The sequence below is a fragment of the Chaetura pelagica genome, unplaced genomic scaffold (assembly GCF_000747805.2).
Source record: "Chaetura pelagica isolate M959 unplaced genomic scaffold, ChaPel_1.0 scaffold101, whole genome shotgun sequence".
In the NCBI taxonomy this organism is placed as follows: Eukaryota; Metazoa; Chordata; class Aves; order Apodiformes; family Apodidae; genus Chaetura; species Chaetura pelagica.
Window position 1 is genome coordinate 6,500,221 of NW_009952564.1, and position 24,814 is coordinate 6,525,034.

The following is a 24,814-nucleotide window of genomic DNA, read 5'->3' on the forward strand; positions in this document are numbered from 1 at the left end:
CTCAGCCTCCTACGGGGGGGTCACAGATCTCCCCATAGTGTCTGAGCCGGCAGAGTGCAGGTGCAGCCTTGAAGCCTCAGTAGTCAGAAAAACATTCCACTGTCTTATCAGCCTAGCAGAACACACTGTTGCTAGTTACAAGAAAGCTTACTGAAGGAAAAAAAAATCAGTAAAAAGAAAAATTGGCTTCATCCTGGCTCAAACCAGGACAGACCTGCTGCCATGATTCCTTTGATGCAGCCCAGAACACAGTTGGCTTTCTGGGCTCCAGGTGCACATTACTGTCTCATGTTAAGCTTCTTCTCTACCATCACACCCAAGTCCTTCTCCTCAGAGTAGTTTTTGATCAGTTTTCTGCCCATTTGTGCATGGGATTGCACTGACCCAGGGGCAGGACCTTGCACTTGGCCTGGTTTGAATTTCATGCACCTTGTGCAGGCCCACCTGTAGCTGGTCAAAGTCCCTCTAGGTGGCATCCCTTCTCTCCAGCTTGTTGGTGTCACCACACAGTTTGGTGTAGTGAGCAAACTTGCTGAGGGTGCACTCGATCCCACTGTCCGTGTCACGCATTAAGATGTGTAGCTTCCATAATTTCAAAACTTTGAACATTTCAATAGTAAATTCTGGGAAGTGCAAGTCACTACTGCAAATAGCGATTGCTTTATAGAATCATAGAATCATTAAGTTTGGAAGGGACCTTAAAGATTATCAAGTTTCAACTCCCCTGCCATGGCCTCTACCACTAGATCAGGTTGCACAAAACCTCATCCAGCCTGGCCTTAAAAACCCCCAGAGATGGGGCATCAATAACCTCCCTGGGCCACCCATTCCAGTTCCTCACCATCCTTATAGTGAAGAATTTCTTCCTAATATCTAACCTAAATCTCCCCTCTCTCAGTTTAAAACCATTAGCCCTTGTCCTGTCACTATCTTCTCTGATGAAAAGCCCCTCCCCAGCTTTCCTGTAGGCCCCTTTCAAGTACTGGAAGGTGCTATAAGGTCTCCCTGGAGCCTTCTGTTCTCTACGCTGAACAGCTCCAATTTTCTTAGCCTGTCTTCATAGCAGAGCTGCTCCAGTCCTCTGATCATCTTGGTGGCCCTTCTCTGGACCCTTTCCAACAGGTCCATATCTTTCTTGTGCTGAGGGCACCAGAGCTGTACACAGTGTTCCAGGTGGGGTCTGAGCAGAGCAGAGGGGCAGAATCACCTCCCTGGCCCTCCTGGCCACACTGCTTTTGATGCAGCCCAGGATGCAGTTGCTCTCTGGGCTCCAGCACACACTGGCAGCTCATGTTGAGCTTCTCATATGCTACCACCCCCAAGTCCTTCTCCTCAGGACTGCTCTCCAGCCATTCTTCCCCCAGCCTGTATTTGTGCTTGGGATTGTGCCGACCCCTGTGCAGGACCTTGCACTTGGCCTGGTTGAACTTCATGAGGTTGGCATTGGCCCATCTCTCCAGCCTGTCAAGGTCCCTCTGGATGGCATCCCTTCCCTGTAGGGTGCCTATCTTGCATAGGCTTTTTTTTTAACATTTCTCTCCTAGAATTCCTAGTAGCTTTTTGAAGCCAGATGTTTGCCTTCCTTTTGTGTGCATGTGTCAAAGTACTGTCGCTTATGTTCAGGTTAGGAAAACAGTCGAGGAGGTTTGCGTTTTTTTTTTAACTTTAGTGTTCTTTCATTCCCAGAAGCCAAACTATGCCAGAGGACTGATGCCTTGAAAGAGAAGTGTGATGATCTTATGTAGCTGCTGATTTCTTGCTCGTTTTGATTATTTTTTGTACTGTGTTCTTTGTAATAGCTTTGCTTTGCTATTGCTTGGATTATTTTCTTGTGCTTGTGATGTTTAAGAAAAATAATCAAATAATCACTTCTAAAGAAATCCTTTTTGTGTGCAGGAAACTCACAAATGGGTGCTACTATAGTAGATGCATTGGATACTCTTTATATCATGGGGCTTCATGATGAATTCAGAGAAGGACAAGAATGGATTGACAAAAATCTTGATTTCAGTGTGGTGAGTAGAACTTGTCCTAGTATTTCTCTTGTCCTTTTCATAGTGTTCCTCTTGTGGGGAGCCAGAATTGATCTTTCAGCTGAAATGTAAAAAATGTACATTTCAAAGTATCAGAAATCCAGATGTAAGCTTTACTGAAATTCTGTGTTTTAACTTTATGTATTTTGAAGAAAACCAAACCAACCCTTTCACACTTTAAGTAATGGTACATCTATATATTATCTTTTCAAAGTACAGATCATAAGAGGATCATGGAAGAAATTCACCATGAGAGTAGTAAGGTGCAGGAATAGATTGCCTAGGGAGGTTGTGGAAGCCCCCTCCCTGGAGGTGTTCAGGGCCGGGCTGGATGAGGCTTCTGCAGCCTGGTCTAATGTGAGGTGTCCCTGCTCCTAGCAGGGAGGTTGGAACCTGATGATCTTTAAGGTCCCTTCCAACCCAAACCATTCTATGAATCTCTGATTTTAAGAAAGGAAAAGGGCTCAGTGAGACCCAACAGGGCTGCAGAAATAAATGCAGAAAGATGAGACTTTTCTATCTGATAGTAGTTAGAAATAAATGAGCTGTGAAGACAATTTGCCCTAAAAGTAATTTATACACCAAAAGCATGGTGTATAAATTACTTAACACAGTCTCTTCTACAGTGTCATTAAGATGTTTTAACATGAAGAATGCTACTTGAGTCCTCTTAATTAGAGTCAGAACCTGTAAGAGATAAGAAGAATTTCCCCGCTGGTCATACAGCATCTGACATCTAGGCATGCTTTGAATGTGCGAAGTTTGGAAGCGTTAAATGGAAGAAATTGCTCTGTTTCATCCTTGTTGATCAGTGTTCTTATTGCTAATGTTGGGACTGTTTCATAGACTCTGTGAGAGAATTTGTATTTCAATCCTTGGAACTTGCTGTATGGTTCCAAAGATAATTTTTCATGCACTAATGCGCAAAATGAAAGGTAGGCATACAGTCAGAATTGAGCAGATGATTATTGTTATTTTTATATCCTACACTTCAGAAATTATTTGTTTGGGTTTTTTCCTTTTGTTTTATACATTGGCTGTCTGGCATATATTAAAGAAATCCTACTCTGCTTTTTTCAGTTAGTGCCAGATAATTATTCAGTCTAAAACTGAAGATCCTAAATATATCAGACATAGTGTGGATATAATGGTACCATTATGAGGATGAAACAAATTACTTCCATAATTTTTGGCTGTTCTGAGGCAATCTCAATATAAATGTGCAGAATTAACCCAGATTTGGGTAGAAAGAATTTACATGACCCATTCTGGTTCAGTTACAGTTTCCTATATCCATAAATATTTCTGAAGGTTAATTAATTGTCTTACATGTACCAGACTTGAGTAATTTCCTTATATGGTTTGTTGTAAATTTGTTCTTTTTGGATTCTTTTACTGGGAAATAAAATAATTGGTTTCATTCTGCACTGTGCCATTGCTTGTGTGATTCGTGACTTGAATAGATGTTGAGTGGAATCATATGCTGCATTGTTGGTATTTTTCTTGTATCACCTCTTTGTGAATAAAAATAAGGGTTTTTTTACTGAAGAGAACCTGTATTTTGGAGTATTTCAAACTTTAATCTTTTAATCATCAGTGCTATTTCAGGAAATCTTTAAAGTATTTGTATAATCCCTCTGAAATAAGTAATATGTGTCAATTTATTTTGGACACAAGCAAAATACCTGAGACAGCTGCAGGTACCACAGAAATAGTGCAAAAGGGAAGATTAACCTATAAATATAATTTAAACTGTGTACTAATTGGTGGGTCAACTTCTACAGAGTACATTCTAGTGATTTTTCTGGATAAAATGAAAGGTTTCCATATCTCAGTGTCTTTTGATAAAACTACATTTCTGTGTCCAATGTGTTGAATGAGTAGAAGTTTATGGGAAAGATAGATGGGGTAAATGAAGGCAAAGGAGTGAATGGGGTGCAGAGGGAGGTGGAATGATGCTAAAACTGCTAGTTCTTAATTTTTCAGTGGGTTAAATGAGTCAAAACCTACTGGTGAATTTAGCCCAAGGATATTAATGTGAAGGAAGTAAACAAAATGGTTTATTCTCTTGAGTTTCTCAGTGGTTTTGCAGAACTTGTTGTCATAACATTAAATACACAAAAGCTATTTCTTTGTTAAAATAGATCTCTGACTTTGAGAATTCACACTGGTAATTAAGGTTAGGAAAGCTTGTTTCAGGAATTCTCTAATTCTTATTTTACTTAATCCTGTAAACCCAGAAGATTTGATGTCATGCTAAAACATAAAATAAAAGATGCTGTATTATGGAAAAGTGCAGTCCTTTCCTACTTTCCCACCATTCCTTGACGACTTTAATTACACTTTGTGGTGATAGTGTGATTAGAAAGCAGGAGAACAAAAACCTAATTTGATGTTTAAAAATAATTTGAAGCAGTCAGTAGAATTGTCACTTGGTGTCATGAAGATGCACACAAGAATTTCAGTATATATCTAGGTACCAAAACAGTACGAATCCTTGCATTCATATTGATTTAGGGTATGTACTTTCCTCTGCCTTGTTAATTTTCTTCTTCTTTGATAAGGGGGTTCGCTAATGATTTACTCTTTCTTCCTGTTTCAGAATTCCGAAGTGTCTGTTTTTGAGGTAAATATTCGTTTCATTGGTGGTCTTCTAGCAGCATACTACCTTTCAGGACAAGAGGTAAGGAGACTGAGAAGGGGTTGCTGAAACTGAATATCTATCTAGCAAATGTTGCATATGAAGAATCTTGTAGAATCTTGGTTTCTTGGTAGTTTGCCAACTAGTTTTACAGCAGTAAGTTGTCCAAAGTAATCAAGTTCTTAGAATATGGAATCTTTAAAGCTTGTTTCTGTGCAGCTCTTGGACAATTTAGGACACTTTGTTAGAGCTTTGAAATGCTACTTTTATCAAGATGTTTTCAAAAAATATCCACTCAAGTAAACATCGGCCTGAAGTGTCAAGTCGCAAGCTTCTCTTGCCAACAGTAACTTGGTTTTATATTGTGTAACTCCAGGAAGGTAGAAATAATAGTTCTGTCACTTGTCCTGCAAGGCTGTAGGTTTGCTTCACAAAAGCACAGCACAATCTTTTTACCATTTTCACAGTGGCAAACTGAGAAATACCAAGCCAATTTCATTCCACTTTCGAAACTTCTGTTAAAAAAGATTGGAGTGTTACACTTCTGAGTGCTTCTCCAAAGGCATGCTTAGATTGAAAGGGTGCATATACCCAAAGACTCGTGAGCATGGACTTCTTTGGTCTAGCAAAGGCTGGAAGGTGACCCAAACTACAGATTGTCATATTGTCTTATGTCTTATCAGCTACCTGTCTTTAGATCTGGTGCTTATGTCTTTGATTTGTTTGGTTTTATCTTTTTTTTTTTCTTAAAAATTTTATTTTATGACCCTTCTGTAGTCCACTACCTAAAATAGTAGGCTTCCAGCTTTTTTTAATGCCATAAGATATGATACAATTTCAGATGTTCATATACGTCTTCCTTCTTTGTTTAGGGGAGCACCACATACTTATCAAGTTCTCAGGGATTTGTGTTCCAGAGCCCTAAAAATTACCAAGAAAAACCTCATATTTGTTGGCTTTTTAGGTCTTCAGCATCATTGTGGTATCTGTGAATTTTCTTTTGTAAAAGTGTCTTTTCTTTGGATGGAGAGCTTAGTAGAAAAGCACAAATCCAGTGTATATCTTGAAAGAAATTGCTAGTTTATTTTTCATCAGATGCTACTATTTCACCTTTTTTATTGTCCACACTCTCCAAGCCCCTCATCTGCAAAGGGATGAGCTGCAAACAGTCCTTTCTGCTGCACTGATTTATGTGGACTGATACAGAAGGCCCAGAGGAAAGAAGCAGCACAGCATTATTGACCTACTAGTTTTATTTTGAAGGCTCCCAGAACAGAAACTTTCTTTTGCTGTCAGACATCAGCAAGGAAAACCGCATGTTGTTTTTATTTTGGTAGCGAAGAGGTTTCGTAGGGAGCAGTTCGACCTACCTGTGCTTTTCAACTTGTGCCAAGGAGCAGCTGAAGCAGCCAAGTTGGAACTGTTAGGGAGTAGTCACAGTAGTTCCTGCTGTAGAGCAAGTGACCTCAGCAGCACACTGAAGGATGCTTCCTTTCTGGAAATCTGTATTCCTATTGGATGGAGTTGAGGTCACGTTGAGGTACTGTGTGATCACTGAAGCCTTCAAGTGTGGAGTAGAGCAGTCCCAAAAAATCTCTTCAATTAGGAATGTTGATCCTGGCTGTGGCTAACTTACTCAAACTGGAGCATGCTCCTTGGAGACTTATACCATGAATATGAAAAACCTTAAAGAGGAAGCAGAGATTACTCATCAGTAACTTGATTGTTTGTATAGATCCATGCCACACCTGTGCATAAGCATCTTAACCAGAACTACTTTTGCCCCAGTATGGAGCTGGGTGCAGCGAAACACTGCCTAAACTTTGCCTGCATTTGTAAAGCTGAATATTCCTTTTCCTTTCAGTTGTTTCTAACACTCAGTTAGTACACTCAGAGCAACATATTATTTCTTTTTTTAGAAAGTTTTTACCCTTTGTCATTAATGAACTTTGCTACTGAGCTGACCCTTTAGCTTTTAAAAATATTTTTATGGCATTAGTCTCTCCAATGGCTTTTAAATGCTTTCTGACTTCTGATAGATTATTCCTGTCAAGCGTTCATATGCATTATCTTTATTTTTCCAAAAGAAGAACTCATTAAAAAGAAAAAAAGTGTGGCAGACAGGACTGCTGCTGGTACCTGAGAGGCTACTTCATTTGCCGAGTTGGGTGGTTTCTCTGCAATTTGTCAGTGTGAGTAAGACAAGCAGTGGAACTTCAGGCTTTTCGGTAATTGAGCCCAATAGAGACACATCTGATGAGAACTCCTTGGAGTTGGAAATAGGTTTCCTTGAGATGTCATTTTGAATCTGGTCTTCTCTCTTCTCTTCCCAAGGAGGAAAGGTATTCCTTAGCTCAGGATTGGGGCGTACTAAATTTCTTGGGTTTTTTACTGCATTCAGGCATTTGAGGAAACACTTCTTAACCACTGCGAAGACAGGCAAACCTGATCCCAGTTGTTTGGGTTTTTTGCCTGATCAAATTGTGAACATGAATATGGGCTAAGGGAGTCTCTAGCTACTGGCAGGTATCCTTCCTTTGTTCTTCATGCTATCATTTACTTCCTCATATTCCCTTCTCATACCTTCTTGATAGTTCGGTCCCCATCTCCCTTCCTCCAAGCCTCTACTTCTGTAAGACTGTTGCTAGTTACTGGTTTAGGTTATCACACTAATTTCCATACTTCCACATGTTTTGTTTGATGTATTGAAAAACAGGTCCAATGTAAGGAATGGGCTGCTTGGAATTAATTCTGGTTTTCCCCCTTTAATTTCTATAAATTCAGCTTAGGTCAGCAATGCGAGTAACTGCTCTGGGATGAAAATGTTAAAAGCTGTTTCCTTCATTTTTGACTCCTGTTGGTGCTGTTACAGATACTATACTGACAGCCATAAAATAGTGTCTGTGGAAGTTCAGTCATTTTTAAGTGGCCACATTTGGAGAGTTTGAGTCAGCATGGTTTATCAACATGCTTTCACGCTTTGTATGGAGAGAATACCACTAGGATGATCCAAGGCCTGGAGCAGCTCTGCTATGAAGACAGGCTAAGAAAATTAGGGCTGTTCAGCGTAGAGAACAGAAAGCTCCAGGGAGACCTTATAGCACCTTCCGGTACCTGAAGGGGGCCTACAGGAAAGTTGGGGAGGGGCTTTTCATCAGAGAAGATAGTGATAGGACAAGGGGTAATGGTTTTAAACTGAGAGAGGGGAGATTTAGGTTAGATATTAGGAACAAATTCTTCACTATAAGGATGGTGAGGAACTGGAATGGGTTGCCCAGGAGGTTGTTGATGCCCCATCCCTGGGGGTTTTTAAGGCCAGGCTGGATGAGGTTTTGTGCAACCTGATCTAGTGGTGGGGTTCCCTGCTTATGGCAGGGGGGTTGGAACTTGGTGATCTTTGAGGTCCCTTCCAACCTTAATGATTCTATGATTCTAATAATTGTGCTTGATAGGATTTTATCAGGTTACGAGTCATAATGCTAGATATTGATCACAGTTTTTAAATAAAGTTGCCTGCTAATTTAGATAGTTTACTGCTTTTATCAGAAACATGATAATTATAAAAAAACATATTTAGCATGACTAGTGGTATGACTATGGTCTCCATGGTATATTTTAGCTCTCATGTTACTGATATTGCTTAGATGAACAACAGCTGTCATTACGGTTTTAATGATGCTGGTTACAGTTGAGGATAAAATTTTTAACCTTTCACATTATGTGTACTGCTATCCCTTTTTCCAGTAAGAGTTCACTCTTGCTCGCTACTCTGGGTGAGAAATAATGAAATCTTATCTTTTACAACAAAAAAAAAAAAAGCTGCTTTTTAAGAAACTGACAACTTGGCTTAAAATGCTTTAGGCCTGTCCTGTCCAGTGTTGAGTCACAGGCTTTTCTTTGTGAAATATTAACAATTCAAGCTTTTACATGTGGGCATTTCTGCTGGACTTCCTTGAGTGATGAACATAAAACTGAAGTTTGAGGAGGATGTATTTTCATGTCCCCCAGCCAAATATCTTGGCTATCTTTCTTCCCTGTACCCTTCTTTTGATGTAAAGGGACAAAATGGTTTCTCTGTCTTGTCAGGCAGTTAGCTTGATTTGGGGAAAATTACTATCTTTCTCCATTTTTCCATGTCAGAATGCATTTTGAATAGAAGAAAATAAAGATATACCTGTGAAACTTGGCACAGAGTAGAGTATCTGTGCATACATTTGGTTTCATCTTCTCAAGTTGCAACAGCACAGAGATTTTTCTGGTGGCAGGGTAGTCTGCAAATCTGGGAGGCCCTTGTTTAAATCCTCTGCACAATAAGTTTTTCCTGTCTGATGGTGGACAGGCCATTTGGTGTCTGGCTAGGTGCATTTTATCATATATAAGAGTGTGCCTTCTTTTGTCTTGGTTCTTATGCTGGAATGAGGTCCTAATGCTTTTGAGATTCTTGGGGTGGGCTGGTTGGTTGTATTTTTTTAAGCTTTGAGCCTATGACTTTTCTCTGAAGTGTGTAATTGATATATATATATATATAGTCAATCTATGCTAAAATAGTGGAACATAGAATCACAGAACGGTTTGTATTCGAAGAGGCCTTTAAAGATCATCTAGTCCAACACCTTGCCATGGACAGCAGGAAGACATCTTCACTAAATCAAATTGCTCAGAGCTCAGGCCAATCTGACTTTGAGCACTTCCAGTGATGGGGCATCCACAACTTCTGTGTGCAACCTGTTGCAGTGTCTCACCACCCTCATAATAATAATAATAAGAAGAAGAAGAATAGTAAAAATTTCTTTCTTATATCCAGTTTAAACATACCCTCTTTCAGTTTAAAACCATTGCCTCTTCTGTTACTACCAACCCTGGTAAAAAGTCTTGCTCTATCTTTCTTATAAGCTCCCTTTATGTATTGAAAGGCCACTATAAGGTTTCCCTGGAGCCTTCTCTCCTCCAGGCTGAACAACCCCAACTCTTACAGTGTTTTTTCCCAGGAGAGGTGCTCCAGCCCTCTGATCATCTATCTTTGTGGCCCTCCTCTGGACCCACTCTAACAGGTCCATGTCCTTGTGATGGGGACTCCAGAACTGGCTACAGCACTGGGGACCCCAGTAAAAGAGGGGCATGCTGGGATGTTTTTAAAATCACACAGTCAAACCTAAGACAGAAAAAGAGACTTGATAAAAAGCAGAAGGAAAAAGTATGACATCTCATGGGGGTGCTGAACATCTCATGTCCATGCAGGCTCTCATGTATTTTGCTGCATGCCTGATGTTTTTTCGCAGTTTCCACTCAGCAAAAAATACGAAGTGTTTAGTTCATTAATCATTATTCCTTATTAAGCTGTACATTGATAGGCATCATCTCCAAGTGCCAAGTGTCTAAATAGGAAGCGCAAAATTCATTGTGCCTATACACAGGAGCTACTAATTAAATATTTTTGGAAGTTCAAGTTTTAGGAGAGTACTTAGAAAGTGAATGGGAGCTGTACTGAGAACTAGACACTCCCTTTTTTCCACCCCAGGTTATAACAGAATGGATACAATTTTCACATTTTTTTTATTTTTATCAAAAAGGAAGCATGACCTCGTAGTTACGGGGTGTGGACTATAAGTTTTCCACCTTCTGAGTTCACAGGCACCACTATGCTTCCTCTTTTCCATCTGTTAAATGGAGTTAACAGGCCAAATTAACATTTAGAAGGTAAAATATGTAATAACTCGTTTTCTGAATTGAGCCAGACTGCTTCTCAATAATCCCTGAAATGATCATTTAACTTCTATAGGAACTGGACATGGTCTTTATTATACGTGGGGAGGGGAACAAACTGTGACTTGGTTCATAACAGGACAGAAATAAGTAGGAATTTAATGTACCATATGCCTACTTTGGAGTAAAAATTGGTTATGGCAGTTTAGGATGAAAATCAGCCTTAAATGGATTAAAAAAACAAAAAGAAGAAAAATATCCCTCCCCCCGCAAACTACTTCACCCCCTCGAAAAACCAAGAAAGGGGGGGGGGGGTGCAGAGCTGCAGTAAGACTCAAGTATTTGGCTTCTCTCATGCATCATCCTGACATAAGTAAAATTTATCTTTAGTTATGAATCAATCTGGTTTTTATAGTTTTTAATGATGCCTGTTAAGGCAGTTTTTTTGCACTTTCCCTAGAACAGTATGTCCCGTTATGTTAATTCTCCCTAGACTTACTGTACAAGAAAATTTTGAGTTCTATATTGTTATCTTTAACTTCCTATCCAACACTAATAAAACGTCTTGATATCACTCTATTGTATGTAATAGCATCAGGATATAAATGCTTAGTGAAAGAGTATAATGTATACGCAGAGATCAGAACAAGATAAAACACTTGCAGTAACATCAGGGTTTTTTTGGTGTGGTTTTTCTTTTTTGTAAAATGCAAGTTACACTTTTATTTTTAGATTGGAATGGTCTGTTCGTACCGTCTTTTGAAGTCTCAGATTCCTCTGTTGCCTGGAAATCAGCCATGTTGTATAGCTGACTTCCCAGGATGCAGTTCTGGAATTCTTTCATCTCTTGTAGTTTCTATCCAGTTATTTGATTTAAGATTTTTTTTCAAGTTTTATTTGGCACTTGCTTTTTCTCTGAGGTCTTCTCTTCACTATGTGTGTTGGCATTGGTAATTATTTTTTTTTCACACTCACAAGTTATCTATGGATCTTTATTGGGTGTATGCTTGATGACATGTCCTGCTTCTTCCAGTCATGTTTGTGGATCTGGATCTTTTTGGGCACCAGGGTAGCTGATACTGATTTCTGAGGGAGGACAGATGCTTTGTAAAATCACTGCCTGTTCTAAACACTTGCAACTCCTGACGCCAAAAAGAAACAATCAGGCAAGCAGCAAGGACAAATGGCACCAAGCAGAAAAGAGCTGGCTGATCTTTCTGCATTACTGCTGGGACAAGAAAGCTTGTCAACACACCACAGCTCTAGGCTGCAGGAGAAGTTACAAAATAGATCCGTGAGGAATGTGCCTGAATGTTGAATCTGTGACAATAGGCTGCCAAGTGACCAGGAATTGCCATGTCCTCAAAGCCTAGGACAGTAAAAGGTCTGTCAGAAGCCGATGTTGGGTACCACACTGGAATCTTCAGGAGAAATGGGATTTTCTCGTGGTGTGCTGAATCAAATGGTCCAAAAGCTGTCATTTCCATTATGCTGGAACTAACACCTGGTTAGTGAAGGAGTGGTAAGTACAAGGAAGACACCATAGAACACCAGTGCCAGCAGAGGCAAGCTGCAGTTCTTCGTAGTGGCTGTGTAAACTTCTTTGAGCTCATAAAGGCAGATTGAGATCCCTATAGCATCTTGCAGGAAGGATCCAGACCCATTGTTCCTCATTTCTGAAAACCATCCAAAAGGCAGCACTGAAGATGCTGAACCCTGTTAGGAGCAGTTTTTCACTTCCAAGTATTTGTGAAGACACTGTAAATTAAGTTTCTGCTCTCCAAATTAGTGTTTTTTCAAGGAAGAAGAGAGACAGCTGTAGAGCCCTAGTGGTATATATATGCAGAATACTCCTGTAGTGAAACACAGTAAATGAATATAGGACCAATAAAGCATAAGCAAGATAAGGGACAACATTGCTCTGTTTTCACCAAGTGAAGAGGAAACCAGAGTTGATTGCTGTGTGTTCAAAATCTTATGATTTTTTGCAGTTGTGTTTGATTAATTGCTGTCACTTCTCTTCTGTGGCTCCTTTCCAGTAGCTTCCTGTAGTGACTATACCCACTGCTAGAATGAACCTGATACATGTATGACATGCCAAATGTCTGTCCAACTTCTTGAAGAATAGAGCAATGAAGTCCAAAAAGTTGAGCAAATCTACAGGAATGGTAATCTCTTTGCAGTGATCCAAATCATAGCTGTGGTATGATCCTAGATACTGTGGTATCTCCGCTGAGAGTTAATAATTGAGTACCATTAATACTCTGGAGCTTGCAGCTTTCAAAGAAGTTGCAGTTGCCCTTTCTCTCTGAGGCAGTTCTAGTGGTGAGGGCTGTGTCATCACCATAATCCTCACCAATGAAGGAAGGAGGGCAACATGAGGTTGAGAAGGTGAATTTCTGGTGGGACTGAAATCAGCATGGTATCCTGGCTCCTCAGGAAGCATGCCAAGTGAGAATGGAGTAGAAAGCAGAAATCTCCTCCCGTTTCTGGAATAAAATTGGTGATTGCTGAGTCAGCATTTGAAGAAGAAACGAGAGCAGCAGGAGGGGAAGAAGCAACACCACTGTCTTACAGTGATTCTCCTTGCTTCAAAAAAAGTGTGTCTATCCAGACTGCCTCGGCTTACTTCCTTGTTGCACAGCAAGTCCTAGACAAGCGGATTGAGGCCCATCCACTGGGGGTTATAGAGTTATCTGTATCTCCCCATTGAGGAAAGAGTCTCTTCCCCTGTGTGTGTCAAGTCTGCCCCTTCCCCATAGCTACAGCTCCCTGCTTATCTCTGACACCCTGTGGCTCACCACAGTGGCAAGCCCTCATTGCCATGGACATCTCCTGGGGCTTGGTATCACCTGGCACTGGAAGTCAGTAAACTCCCTCAAGTTGCAGCTTTTCTCACAGTCACTTCACTCCCTTCCCCATGGCTGTGTGAAATGGGGGATGAAGTCCTTAGGTAATAAATTTCACTAATACATTTTACTTCAGTTTGTAGTACCTTCATGAGCTTTCAGCCTTGGTTAAGGATTTTGGCCTTTTCCATGTGTGTTCCCCACATGCTTTTATTTTCTGCTGTCATGTTGTGTGTGTGAGGAGTTGAGCGATATATTGTGTATCCTGCGAGCAGGAAATACAGTCCTCTAAAGTTGAGAGAAAATACCTGAAGCAACCATATCCTGGGGCTTGCCTGGGGTATATGTGTCATGTCCCCAGGTAGGAAAAGGCGGGATGCAAAATGCAGATCACTGTCAGGAGGCTGAAGAGGTGTAGTTAAGTGAGTGGAAGAACATGATGTTACATGGATTTCCTTTGCTTGACTGTAGACAGTTTTTCAGGTACTTTGATTTTATCCTTGGATCCTTTAAATGTGTGGGTTTTCCCTGTCTTTCTGTGCTTTGCCTTTGGGAAACTTGGTTCTTTCAACCTTAAGAACTCAAGGCAGTTAACTGAAATTTTTGTTTGAGTGATTTTAAACATACCATCACTTTTTATGGTTAATGTAAGGCATAACTTAATTGTGTCTCTGTATAGATGAGATGTATAGAGAGCTTTATTTACATGTTTTTGTGTTATTTTTTTAATGTTCATTTTTGTGGATAAGCCTGTTTGGGTTGTTTTTTTCTGATCCTCTATCATTGCTAAAACAATTACATGCTTGCTCCATGGGGTTTTGTAATAGTATCACAGACTCTAGAATGCGTCTTCTAAGGTTGGTAGGTCACAAGCTGCTTAGAAAGTGCTGTCTTGTCCTGCAAGTGCATGGAATGCAAACCCAGCCAGAGGGAAGGTCACAAGGGAAAAGCTTGTCATCACTTATACCTTCTGTCCAAGGAGACTTGGTGGGTGTGTGTCTAACAGCTATCTTTTTACACACCCGGGATGAACCATCTCTTCTTAATCTTCTCTGTAAAATTGTTGGTCATGTGTCCCGTAAATGTTCATTCGTGAAGGCTTACAGTGTTCTTATAAATGTGTCTGTTATCAGGCTAACATCAGACATCAGTAATTGCATAGTGGATAGTCTTAAGAATGAACATACTGGAGATATTCACTCTGTTGGGGTGCTTCAGTGAACAGAGGCATGGCTGTGTCTTTTCTCAGCAGTTAGCACTTTGAGTGCTTTTCCACAGTTCAGAGTTCTAAAACTTCTGAAAAGTCAGCACACTTTCTGAAGGAAAATGAACCAGAAAAAGGAATGTCATAAGTAGTGGTGCTCTCTTAAAACTCAGATTTAACTCTCTTGACTAACATCTTATAGGAAGTCTGTAATAAAACTAAACACTGAGCCCATGGCTTATGGGTTCTCCCCACAAAAGTTCATCTGCAACTGTTGGGAGCAGGGTTCAAGCATTACAGGTTGTTTGAGGTCCTTGAGTGCCAAGGTGCCAAGTGTATTCTGGTGCCAAGTGACCTGAGAATTATGTTTTGAAAGTGACACTTAGGTATTTTGCCTAGAGCTCATTTGTTAGCAGTCCATAAAGAGCTCTGTAAGGTGTGCAGGAGTAACCCAATCTTGCCTTTAGAGAAACTAAGCATCTTTTATCTGGTGTGAGGAACATTTGTCTGTAGAAGGAGTGCACAATGGAGTGCACCTATTGGCTGTTTGCCTTTTTTCATGGAGTGGAGCTTTGCAATTCATTAAAACCCCCAGTGACTGATAGTGGCAAGTAAAATACTCCTGCCAGGAATTATGCATGGAATGAAGGAAGCCCGGAGATGTATGAAGGGTCAGTTGAGCTCTGGAGCCCTCAACACAGGAAAGACATAGAGCTGTTGGAGACAGTCCAGAGAAGGGCCAGAAAGATGATCAGAGGTCTGGAGCACCTCTGGCATGAAGACAGGCTGAGGGAGTAGGGGCTGTTCAGCCTGGAGAAGGGAAGGCTCCAGGGAGACCTTATAGCAACCTTCCAGTACTTGAAAGGGGCCTACAGGAAAGCTGGGGAGGGGCTTTTCATCAGAGAGGGCAGTGATAGAACAAGGGGTAGTAGTTTTAATCTGAAAGAGGGCAGATTTAGGTTAGACATCAGGAAGAAATTCTTCACCATGAGGGTAGTAAGGCACTGGAACAGGTTGCCCAGGGAGGTTGTGGTTGTCCCTCCCTGGAGGTATTTAAGGTTGGATGAGGCTTGTGCAGCCTGGTCTAGTGGAAGGTGTCTCCTGGTCTAGCAGGGAGGTTGGAACCTGCTGATCTTCAAGGTCCCTTCCAATCTTAACCATTCCATGTTTCTAACAGCTGTTCTGTGATAGTGGCAGGAGGACACTTACACCATTATGACAGTGTTCTTGTTGGCTGATGATTTATTAATGCAATACAAAGAATAGCTTATTTTATTTTTGTCAAAGTTATTTGTGGTATTTGCAATATAACAAAATGATTAATGATTTATTGTGTTTACCTTTGCCAGCCTTAGATACAAAGCAATTCCTTTACATGATTGTCTTTCTCGTCTCTGTAAACACTATCAAAATGACATCTCTTTCTGGGCAAGAAAATTACATAATTCACATGGATAAATCCAGCCTGAAATCCCATTTGCAATGGAAAGCAAGGTCTGTTAAGTACTCAATACTCTATTAACAGATAATCAAAATAATTCTTTCCAGAGAGGTTAGAGGCAGCATCTCTTCTGTTCAGAAAGATGCCTTAGTAAAATTAATGTTATGTGTGCCAATGGATAGACCCAATAACTGACCTAAATGTTTAAAGTTTTCAATAAGCAAGATAGTCTTTTTCTGAAGTGGTTGCACTGAAGTTTTGACTGTACCTACGAAGGGGCTTATCTAAATTCAGTTTTCAAAGATTTAAAATCTCAGGAGACATAACAGCATTGTGTATGTCCTATCCAATAAAGATGATATTTCAGTTTGTTGCCAGGAGATGAGCTGCTCAGTCCTAAGTGGTCCTGACAGCTCACTGACCTCTAACAGGACACAGCCTGAAAATTATTTTTTTTCTCAAGTTTTAAAGCAGTCATATGTTGAGCATTGCCACTGCTTGCTCCACTGCAGATCGTAATCCTGGTGCAGTTTCTGTTTACTGGGCCTATAGGAAGCATTTTCTTGATTGGCAAATGACTCCTCAATTTATTGATTCAACTTAGTACTGCACAGCACCCGAAGAAGAAGAAAGGAAGGCAAAACTGACTTTATTGCAATCTTGTTTCATCTAAATCTGATTGGAAATAGGCTTACCTGTTGGTATAACATGCTTTAAACAGGTAGAAATAAGGAACAAGCTATTTTAGCAGTACAAAATACAGTAACTGTGCAGCAGTAGCCACTAAAACTCACTCTCTGGTCATTTTCCAGTAGAGGGCTATAAAAGCTAAGAAGAATAGATAATTTGTGACTTCTCACATGCCATGTATCTCCAGATGACCATGTCTATTAGTTCTTGGCTCCCTCCTCAGTAGTTGAGCAGCCATGCTGATGGGTACCAGTAACAGCAAGAACCATATCTTACCTGTTATTTTTCCAGACATGAATTTTTTGGCATTGCTGTTGACACAGTAACACAATAATTTCTACCCACTGAGTTTTACTACATTCTTTCCTCCTACGTTAGCATTTGCACTGAGGGTTTTTATGCTTGATCTGACCCAAAGAAGAAGTATGGCATTCTTTTTTGTCAACTGAAATCACAGTTCTTTCACAGGATTTTTTTCACTTTAAAATAGAGCCAAAATACAACTCTGGACATGGTAGCACTTTAAATCCAGGCATCTTTGGCTGGTTTTGCCTTTTTGAACTTGTTCTCGGTTATGTTGCCTCTAATGATGTGTACACCTATCCCATGATGAAGATGGGAACTTGTCTAATTGATAAGGAATCAAGAGGATGCTAAGATGTCTGCAGTAGTGCTGTATTACTATTTATGAATTGAATCATCAGGAGACAAATCTTTAAACAATCAAGAAGCTCTCTAGCCTATTAAGATTAATTTTTTAAAATTCAGAATAAAAAATCACAGGTAAGTGCCTAACCTAAAAGAACACAACAATGTCCATGTTCAGAAAAGATAATTTCAGGTGACCTCCAGGTATCTCTTGACGCAGTTAGTCTGATTTTATTCCTCCTCCCCATCCCAGAAAATCAGTTAATAGAAAATAATGGATCATCAGTATAGTAGTGATTTGATAATAAAAGTATTCTATTCAACATCTTTATTGATGACCTGGATGTGGGGATTGAGACCACCTACAGTACATGAATGGATGACACCAAGCTGGGGGGGAGTGTCGATCTGCCGGAGGGTAGGAAGAAGCTGCAGGAGAACCTGGACAAGCTGGGTCAATGGGCTGAGGCCAATGGCATGAAATTCAACAAGACCCAAGTGCAGGGTCCTGTACTTTGACCACAATAACCCCAGGCAGTGCTACAGACTGGGGGAAGAGTGGCTGGAGAGCAGCCCAGCAGAGAGGGACCTGGGAAGTACTGGTTGACAACTGGTTGAACATGAGCCAGCAGTGTGCCCAGGTGCCCGGAAAGTCAATGACATCCTGGCCTGTATCAGGAATAGTGTGGCCAGCAGGAGTAGGGATGTAATTCTTTCTCTGTACACAGCACTGGTGAGGCCTCACCTCAAGTACTGTGTACAGCTCTGGGCCCCTCACTTCAAAAAGGATATTGAGGTGCTGAACAGTGTTCAGTGGAGAGCAACAAGGTTGGTGAGAGGACTAGAGGGAAAGCCTTATAGGGATAGGCTGAGGGAGCTGGGGTTGTTTAGCCTAGAGAAGAGGAGACTCAGGGAGACCTTAACACTCTATTCAACTACCTGAAGGGAGGTTGTAGTCAGGTGGGAGGTGGACTCTTTTTCCAGGCAACTAGTAACAAGAGAAGAGGGCATGGCCTCAAGCTGTTCCAGGGGAGGTTTAGGTTGGATATTAGGAAGCACTTCCTCATGGAGAGGGTGATTAGACATTGGAATGGACTTCCCAGGGAAGTGGTGGAGGCACCATCCCTGGAGGTGTTCAAGGAAAGGCTGGATGTGGCACTTGGTGCCATGGTCTAGCTGATGTGGTGGTGTTAGGTCATAGGCTGGACTTGATGATCGTGAAGTTCTTTTCCAGCCTTGGTAATTCTGTGATTCTCATAAGATTTTGTAGGTGACTGTACATTTGCTCATGTTGAAATGGCAAGTAAGTAGAAAATTCTGGAAAAATTTAATCTGTTGGCCAAGGATGAAATGGCCTGTATAAATGAAGTCCATATCAATGTTGCCAAAGGTGTAGATGCAGGCTGTAACTTAGAAGGAAAAAAAACAACAACCCTTGTTGGCTGGACCAATGTCAGAACAGAACAAAGGAATATGTTTTGAGTAGCTGTGTCTTCAGCAGTATGTGGAAATCACAAAAGGCAATCAGCTCAGTTTTTGGTATGAAATCCTGTGGCAAAAGGTCTATGGAGCATTTTGATTTATAGACAGGAGTTTTGAGTACAAGGAGGAACTGATTTCTGTTTAAATCTATTAGTAAAGAGTCACTGTTGGTTATCTGTAAATGTCTTGGTAATCACATTCTTAAAAGGATGTGTAAAAACAACAGAAGTAGTAGAAAAATTGCAAAAAGATAGGGTACTGATAATTGTGCTTCCTGGACACACGAGGAGTCAGTATGTTACATGTAACACAGTCCAGATATGTCTGTGGAAGAACTGTTTCACTTAAATAGTTCTTGGAAATACAAAGTTGGCTTGGTATTTATGCTTTATTTTATCCAGAAGATGAAACTGTTGCTCTGTTGAACCTTTTTTTTTTTTTTTCTTGCATGGCATAAAAGAAGAAAACTTTTGTTTTATGCTTCTGGCCCCAGAATGATGCTGCAGAAGTTTAGGGTATTTAACTTAGCATTTTTCAGAACAAATGTCTGTTTCTTCAAGTGTCTTGAAGATTTAAAAATCATTTGTCCTAGTTTTTGTTTGCTAACTAATTTTCTGTCAGAACATGGTCCTAATATACATATATTAACTAAGTTAAGTATGTCTGTAAATCTCTGAAAAAAAGCCTGTTCATCCATTTAAAAATCAAATCAAAACAACCTACAAAGCATTGGTTTTTGTCAGGTACAATGTAATGAAATGTATTTTGCATCTGACATTGTGTAAAGGATGTGGTTTTGAAGATGTAAAAGCTATGTGATTTTTTAATTATTTGTTTTTCCTAGACTGTAATTTTTGTCTTGTAATCTGTCACATCATAACAAGAGGGTAAGTGAGGCTGGGTGTATGAGTGCACATAGAGTGAGACAATACATAATTTAATCTCTGTTTAACTTTTTTATAAAGGCAAATACAGTCTAAAGTGAACTGAGTAATTTCTGGCAAAGTCTGAAGGGAAAATAGAAATTAATTTAAAATGGAGGGCTTTGCAGCACATTCAAGAGAAACACGAGATAGGAATAACTGAGAAAATAGAAATTGATACAGTATAAGCACAGAGCTGAAGGACAAAAAAGATGACATGGCAGAGAGAAATATACAGGAAATTAAGAAGATATTTAGTATCAGTGGAGAATGCTTAGGAGCAGGTGTTACCAAAAAAAAGCCAGCATCAAGAGAGATTAATAATCAGAGAGGGTAGATAATTTTTATTGCATGAAAAGGATTCTCATAAGACTTGTAAATATAGCAGAAACAACTTAATTACTTGGCTTCAGAATCATTTATTTGGGTTCTTAATACACGTTTTTCTTTTTAAAAGCCACAGAGAGACTGGGTCGTCAGTTGGGCTGGGACTTTCGGTAACATAATGCAGTCTCTTACTCAACTCAGCAGAACAACTGTTAGTAGTAAAATACCAAGGATCACTAATTAATAAAGAGCCCCCCAAGATTAATTTTACCATTTGCTGTGCCTGAGTGTGTTTGACTACAAAAGCATGTTGAGAAGCTGATATATTAGGGTGAACTTTAGGTCTGAAGAATATATTCTGTAGATGGGAAAGCTTTCTTTCTCTATCAGATTGGCTTTTCTCAGTGATGACCAGTGATAGGACAAGGGGTAATGGCTGCGAATTGGAGCATAGGAGATTCAAGGTGAATATCCGAAAAAAAATTTTTTACGGAGAGAGTGATAGAGCACTGGAACAGGCTGCCCAGGGAGGTTGTGGAGTCTCCTTCACTGGAGACATTCAAAACCCACCTGGACACGTTCCTGTGTGATGTGCTCTAGGTGACCCTGCTCTGGCAGGGGGGTTGGACTAGATGATCTTTCAAAGTCCCTTCCAACCCCTAGGATTCTATGATTCTATGATACTCCTGTTCCTTGCAACTACCCTGTTGGCACTCCCTCCATGATTGCTTGTTATGTCTGATCTGCTTTAGACCTTCATTCATTACCTGTCCTTCCTCTTGATGCCTGTTGTTTCTTCCCTTCAGCTCCTATTCATGCTCTCTTCGTTTAAGAACTGCTCCTTGGCACTTCACCTTGCATGAGGTAGAGGACTGGAAGCCCTGTCTTTTGGCACTTCTTCCCTGCTTCCATACTAATCTTCTCTCCCTTGATGGTTATTCTGTTTGGTTTCCTGATGGTCATTCACATGAATATTTCTCCCTTTTCTTTCTGCATTCCCTTTTCCACACTCTCAAAATAAGTATTTCTTGCTGCCAGCAACTAGTGGGAGGACATTGAAGCCAGATGCCAGACGTCTGTGCTCTCACATCTGCTTCCCTGTGCTGCAGTAGCTCCCAGAGCAAAAAGAAATCATCTGAAAGCAGACTCTTTTAAAAACCCACTTTCATCCTTGGAGCGTGCTTAGGCATGAGTGATTGTGATTAGTATATTGTGCAAATTTAGGATCGTTGCTTCTAGTCCTGAGACAATTTATTTACAAAGGTAACTAATCTGGCAGGTTAATAACTGCCTGTGCAGGGAAGCTTCTAGTGAAGAGTACAGAAAGACAAAAAGAAGGAAAGATAAAGCACAAAATTTGCCTGAGCTGAAAGCAGCTTTCTAATAATAATAATATTAGAATAGAAAATTAACTCAAAACTGCCATGGTTTTCGGCTCAGTTAGGTGGAATAAGAAAGAGTGCAATATATCTTACTGGAATGATCAGATCAAAGAGACATTTATATGCTAGGTGTTCATTATATTTTTCGTGAATTCTAAGTGATCTGTGATGTTGGCTGATTGGTGTAAAGTGTCTCAGATTTTAAGGCCTATTGAAATGGAGAACATGGTAGAAAAGTTCCATCTTCTACTTACATATTAATGAAACTCATGCCAAGGAAGCTGATAGAGCTAGGGAAATGAATGGAAATGATACAGTTTAATTGAGGTGTTATTAGCTAGTGTCAGGTAGTTTAAATGTGATTAGATGGTTGTCCAGTGCATGCCAAATTTTTACATTTACATCTTCTAAAGCAAAATATTTCAAGTATTTCTAATAAGCTAATCTCACAGAGTCATCACTTTTGCAAAAGACCTCTAAGATCACAGAGTCCAACTGTCAACCTGGGGGTGGTAGGGTAGGAGGGTGTGGAAATGAAAAGTAAAAATCACAGCCACACACACCACAGAACTCAAAACACACAACCCTGAAAAACACACTGTGACATGGTTGCTGTCCAGGAGAGCAGACTTGGAAAATTTTAGCAAGAGATAAAGATAGTATCACTTAAAAAAATCTGTTTGCAAATCTTTCCCTGCTGGTGTTAGAAAAACCACCGTGGTATTTAGTATCTTATATTTAAGAAGCAGCATTTAAACATACAGGTGCAAAATTGTAAAATGTAAATAGGGAAAGCTGTAGTCAACCAGGCAGTATCTGTCTTTTAACTGCTTTTTTTTCAGGGAAGCTGGTGAGGTATGGACTGGAAGAGCAGAAAGTGAGGGTGATGATCTGTGGTGCAAAGTGTAGTTGGAGGCTGGTAACTAGTGATAAACCCCAGGGATCAGTACTGGGTATCAATCCTGTTCAACATCTTCTTTAATTATGTGTATGATGAGGCAGAGTGAACCCTCAGCAAGTTTGCTGATGACAGAAAATTGGGAGGAGTGGCAGATATGCCAGAGCATCATTCTGCCATCTGGAGGAGCATCAATAGGCTGGAGAAATGGCTAGACAGGAATGTCATCCAGCTGAACAAGAAGAGCTAAGTCCTGCACTTGGGGAAGAACAACCCCATGCACCAGTTCACGATGGAGACCAGCCACATGGAAAGCATCTTTGCATCTATACGGATGTTTTATGTATAAACACCGCAAGTCATCAGAAGTGGGAAGAGAGGGCAAATTGGAGGCTGTTTGCCATTCATAGTGCTGGAAGGGAACACCTAACAGCAGTATTACCATAATACACTCTTCTAAGACTTGCAGCCATGCATCTCAGCAGTCACTGGGTACATCAATAAGGCTTTTTTTGGCCTTACTTGGATTAATAAGCTCAGGAGCAAGCTTTCATATTGTGGGGTGAGTGAGGGGTTCAGTATGTTAAGCATCAATGTAATGGATGGAAATTACTCAGGCCTTACTGATTAATGTTTTCTTCCTAATGAGGAATCCACTTATCTGATTTGGGGTTTAGGTTTTGCCTTTTTTTGCTAATTTTCTAGCTGTAAATAGCTTGATTTGTATTTGATGGGAGGGGAAAAAATCCTTCCATTGCTTTACAGCACTTGCAGAAACATTAGCCTACCAAAGGACATGTAAATTGATGGATTTAGTGTACTAGATTTTGCCATATAAAATGGAAATACATATCTATGGTGGGTTCTGAAACTTTTCTAAAAAAAGTCCATATTTTGAGAGTGGGCAGAACACATTTACCTAGAACAGTGTTTTTGAGTCTTCAAATTAGGGTATCATGCTAAATGCTGTAATTAATGCAAATATGAGTGCATATTGAAAGAAAGATTGTTATCCTGCAGGAGCATGACTTCTTTGAGAGCCTTAGTCTTTTTGGTTTCTTTGAACTCCTTGTTATAAGGGTCCTATATTTTGGAGTGTGTGCTAGCAAAGAAACTTCAGAGTGGATGAGTTCTGTGATTTATACAACTACAGAGATGCTGTGTGGGTCTACCAAGTGGGTACAAGGCCCCAGGAGGGACAAAACGCTTTCATCTTACATGTATGGAATGTGAACAATCAGTTTGATTGTTTGGCAGTGTGCCTGGAACAGCGGTAAAGAAGCTGAGTAGTTTCCTGTTATTCTGTTCCCTGGCAGAGTCAAGTCATGTTAGTCTTCATAGTTGCAGGTATTGTACATTACATTTTTAAAGGCTGTAATGATGATTCTCAGCAATTGGTCATGTTGGATTATTAGTTAGACTTTTTCCTAGTAACTACCTTTCCCTCACTCCATTTTTGTGTTCTCCATGTCCATAGGAAAAATAAAACACTGTTTTCCTTGTATTGGCCTTTTATATGATGAAAAGTCATTATCTTGTTCTCTCTTGAACATCTTTTCTCTGGACTAAATAACCCCAATTCTTGGGCTGTTTCCAAGGCATCCATTAATTTTTGTTCTTCTCTGCTTTTGCCTGTATGTTTCTTGAAATGCATTGCCTTTCAACAGGGAATGGCCAAGGCTGAAATACCAGTTTGGATGAATCTATCAGTTCAACCTGTTCTAAAAAGCATAAAAATAAAAATAATGCCTGTACTTTGTCACTGTTGAGGCAGCACCATGAATACTGTATTTAAAGCACTGGAACAGGCTGCCCAGAGAGGTTGTGGAATCTCCTTCTCTGGAGACTTTCAAGACCTATCTTGACATGTCTGGACATGTTCCTGTGTGATCTGCCCTAGGTGTTCCTGCTGCAGGGGGTTGGACTCGATGATCTTCAGAGGTCCCTTCTAACCCCTGTGATTCTATGATCTTAGGATTTTTGGGCTACTCACTACAGGAAGGACATTGAGGTGCTGGAGCACGTCGAAGGAAGGGCAACAAAGCTCGTGAAGGGTCTGGAGGAAATCTTACGAGGAGCAGCTGAGGAAACTGGGGTTGTTTAGTCTGAAGAAAAGGAGGCTGAGGGGAGACCTTATGTCTCCCTACAGCTACCTGAAAGGAGGTTGTAGTGAGGTGGGGGTCAGTTTCCTCTCCCCAGTAACAAGTGATAGGATGAAATGGCCTCAAGTTGTGCCAGGGAAGGTTTACACTGGATATCAGGGAAGACTTCTTCACTGAAAACGCTGTTGGGCACTGGAACAGGCTGCCCAGGAAAGTGGTGGAGTCGCCATCCCTGGAGGTATTTAAAAGATGTGTAGATGTGGTGCTTAGGGACATTGCTTAGTGGTGAACTTGGCAATGCTGCATTAATGGTTGGACTAGATGAACTGTAAGGTCTTTTCCAACCAAAATGATTCTGTGATTCTGTAAGTAATTATGTTGTCTGATGCCAGCACATGATTTAAAAGTGGGAGCCTGAGGCGTTTACTGTTGCTCTTATAGTAAGCCTGGAACTTACTAAAGGAAATAATTCAGCAGAGCACTCTGGTCAC

The 24,814-nt window shown here is 40.4% G+C and overlaps 1 protein-coding gene across 1 annotated transcript in view; it reads left to right on the forward strand.

The window, feature by feature from the left end:
- Positions 1 to 24,814, forward strand: part of MAN1A2 (mannosidase, alpha, class 1A, member 2) — a gene marked incomplete at its 5' end in the record, with an annotated part of 144,703 nt that overhangs the window by 66,350 nt on the left and 53,539 nt on the right. Inside the window, 2 exons of the mRNA XM_009993415.1 lie at positions 1,897 to 2,015; positions 4,636 to 4,716. Of these exons, the coding sequence (XP_009991717.1) occupies positions 1,897 to 2,015; positions 4,636 to 4,716 (200 nt within the window). The remainder of the gene's footprint in view (positions 1 to 1,896; positions 2,016 to 4,635; positions 4,717 to 24,814) is intronic.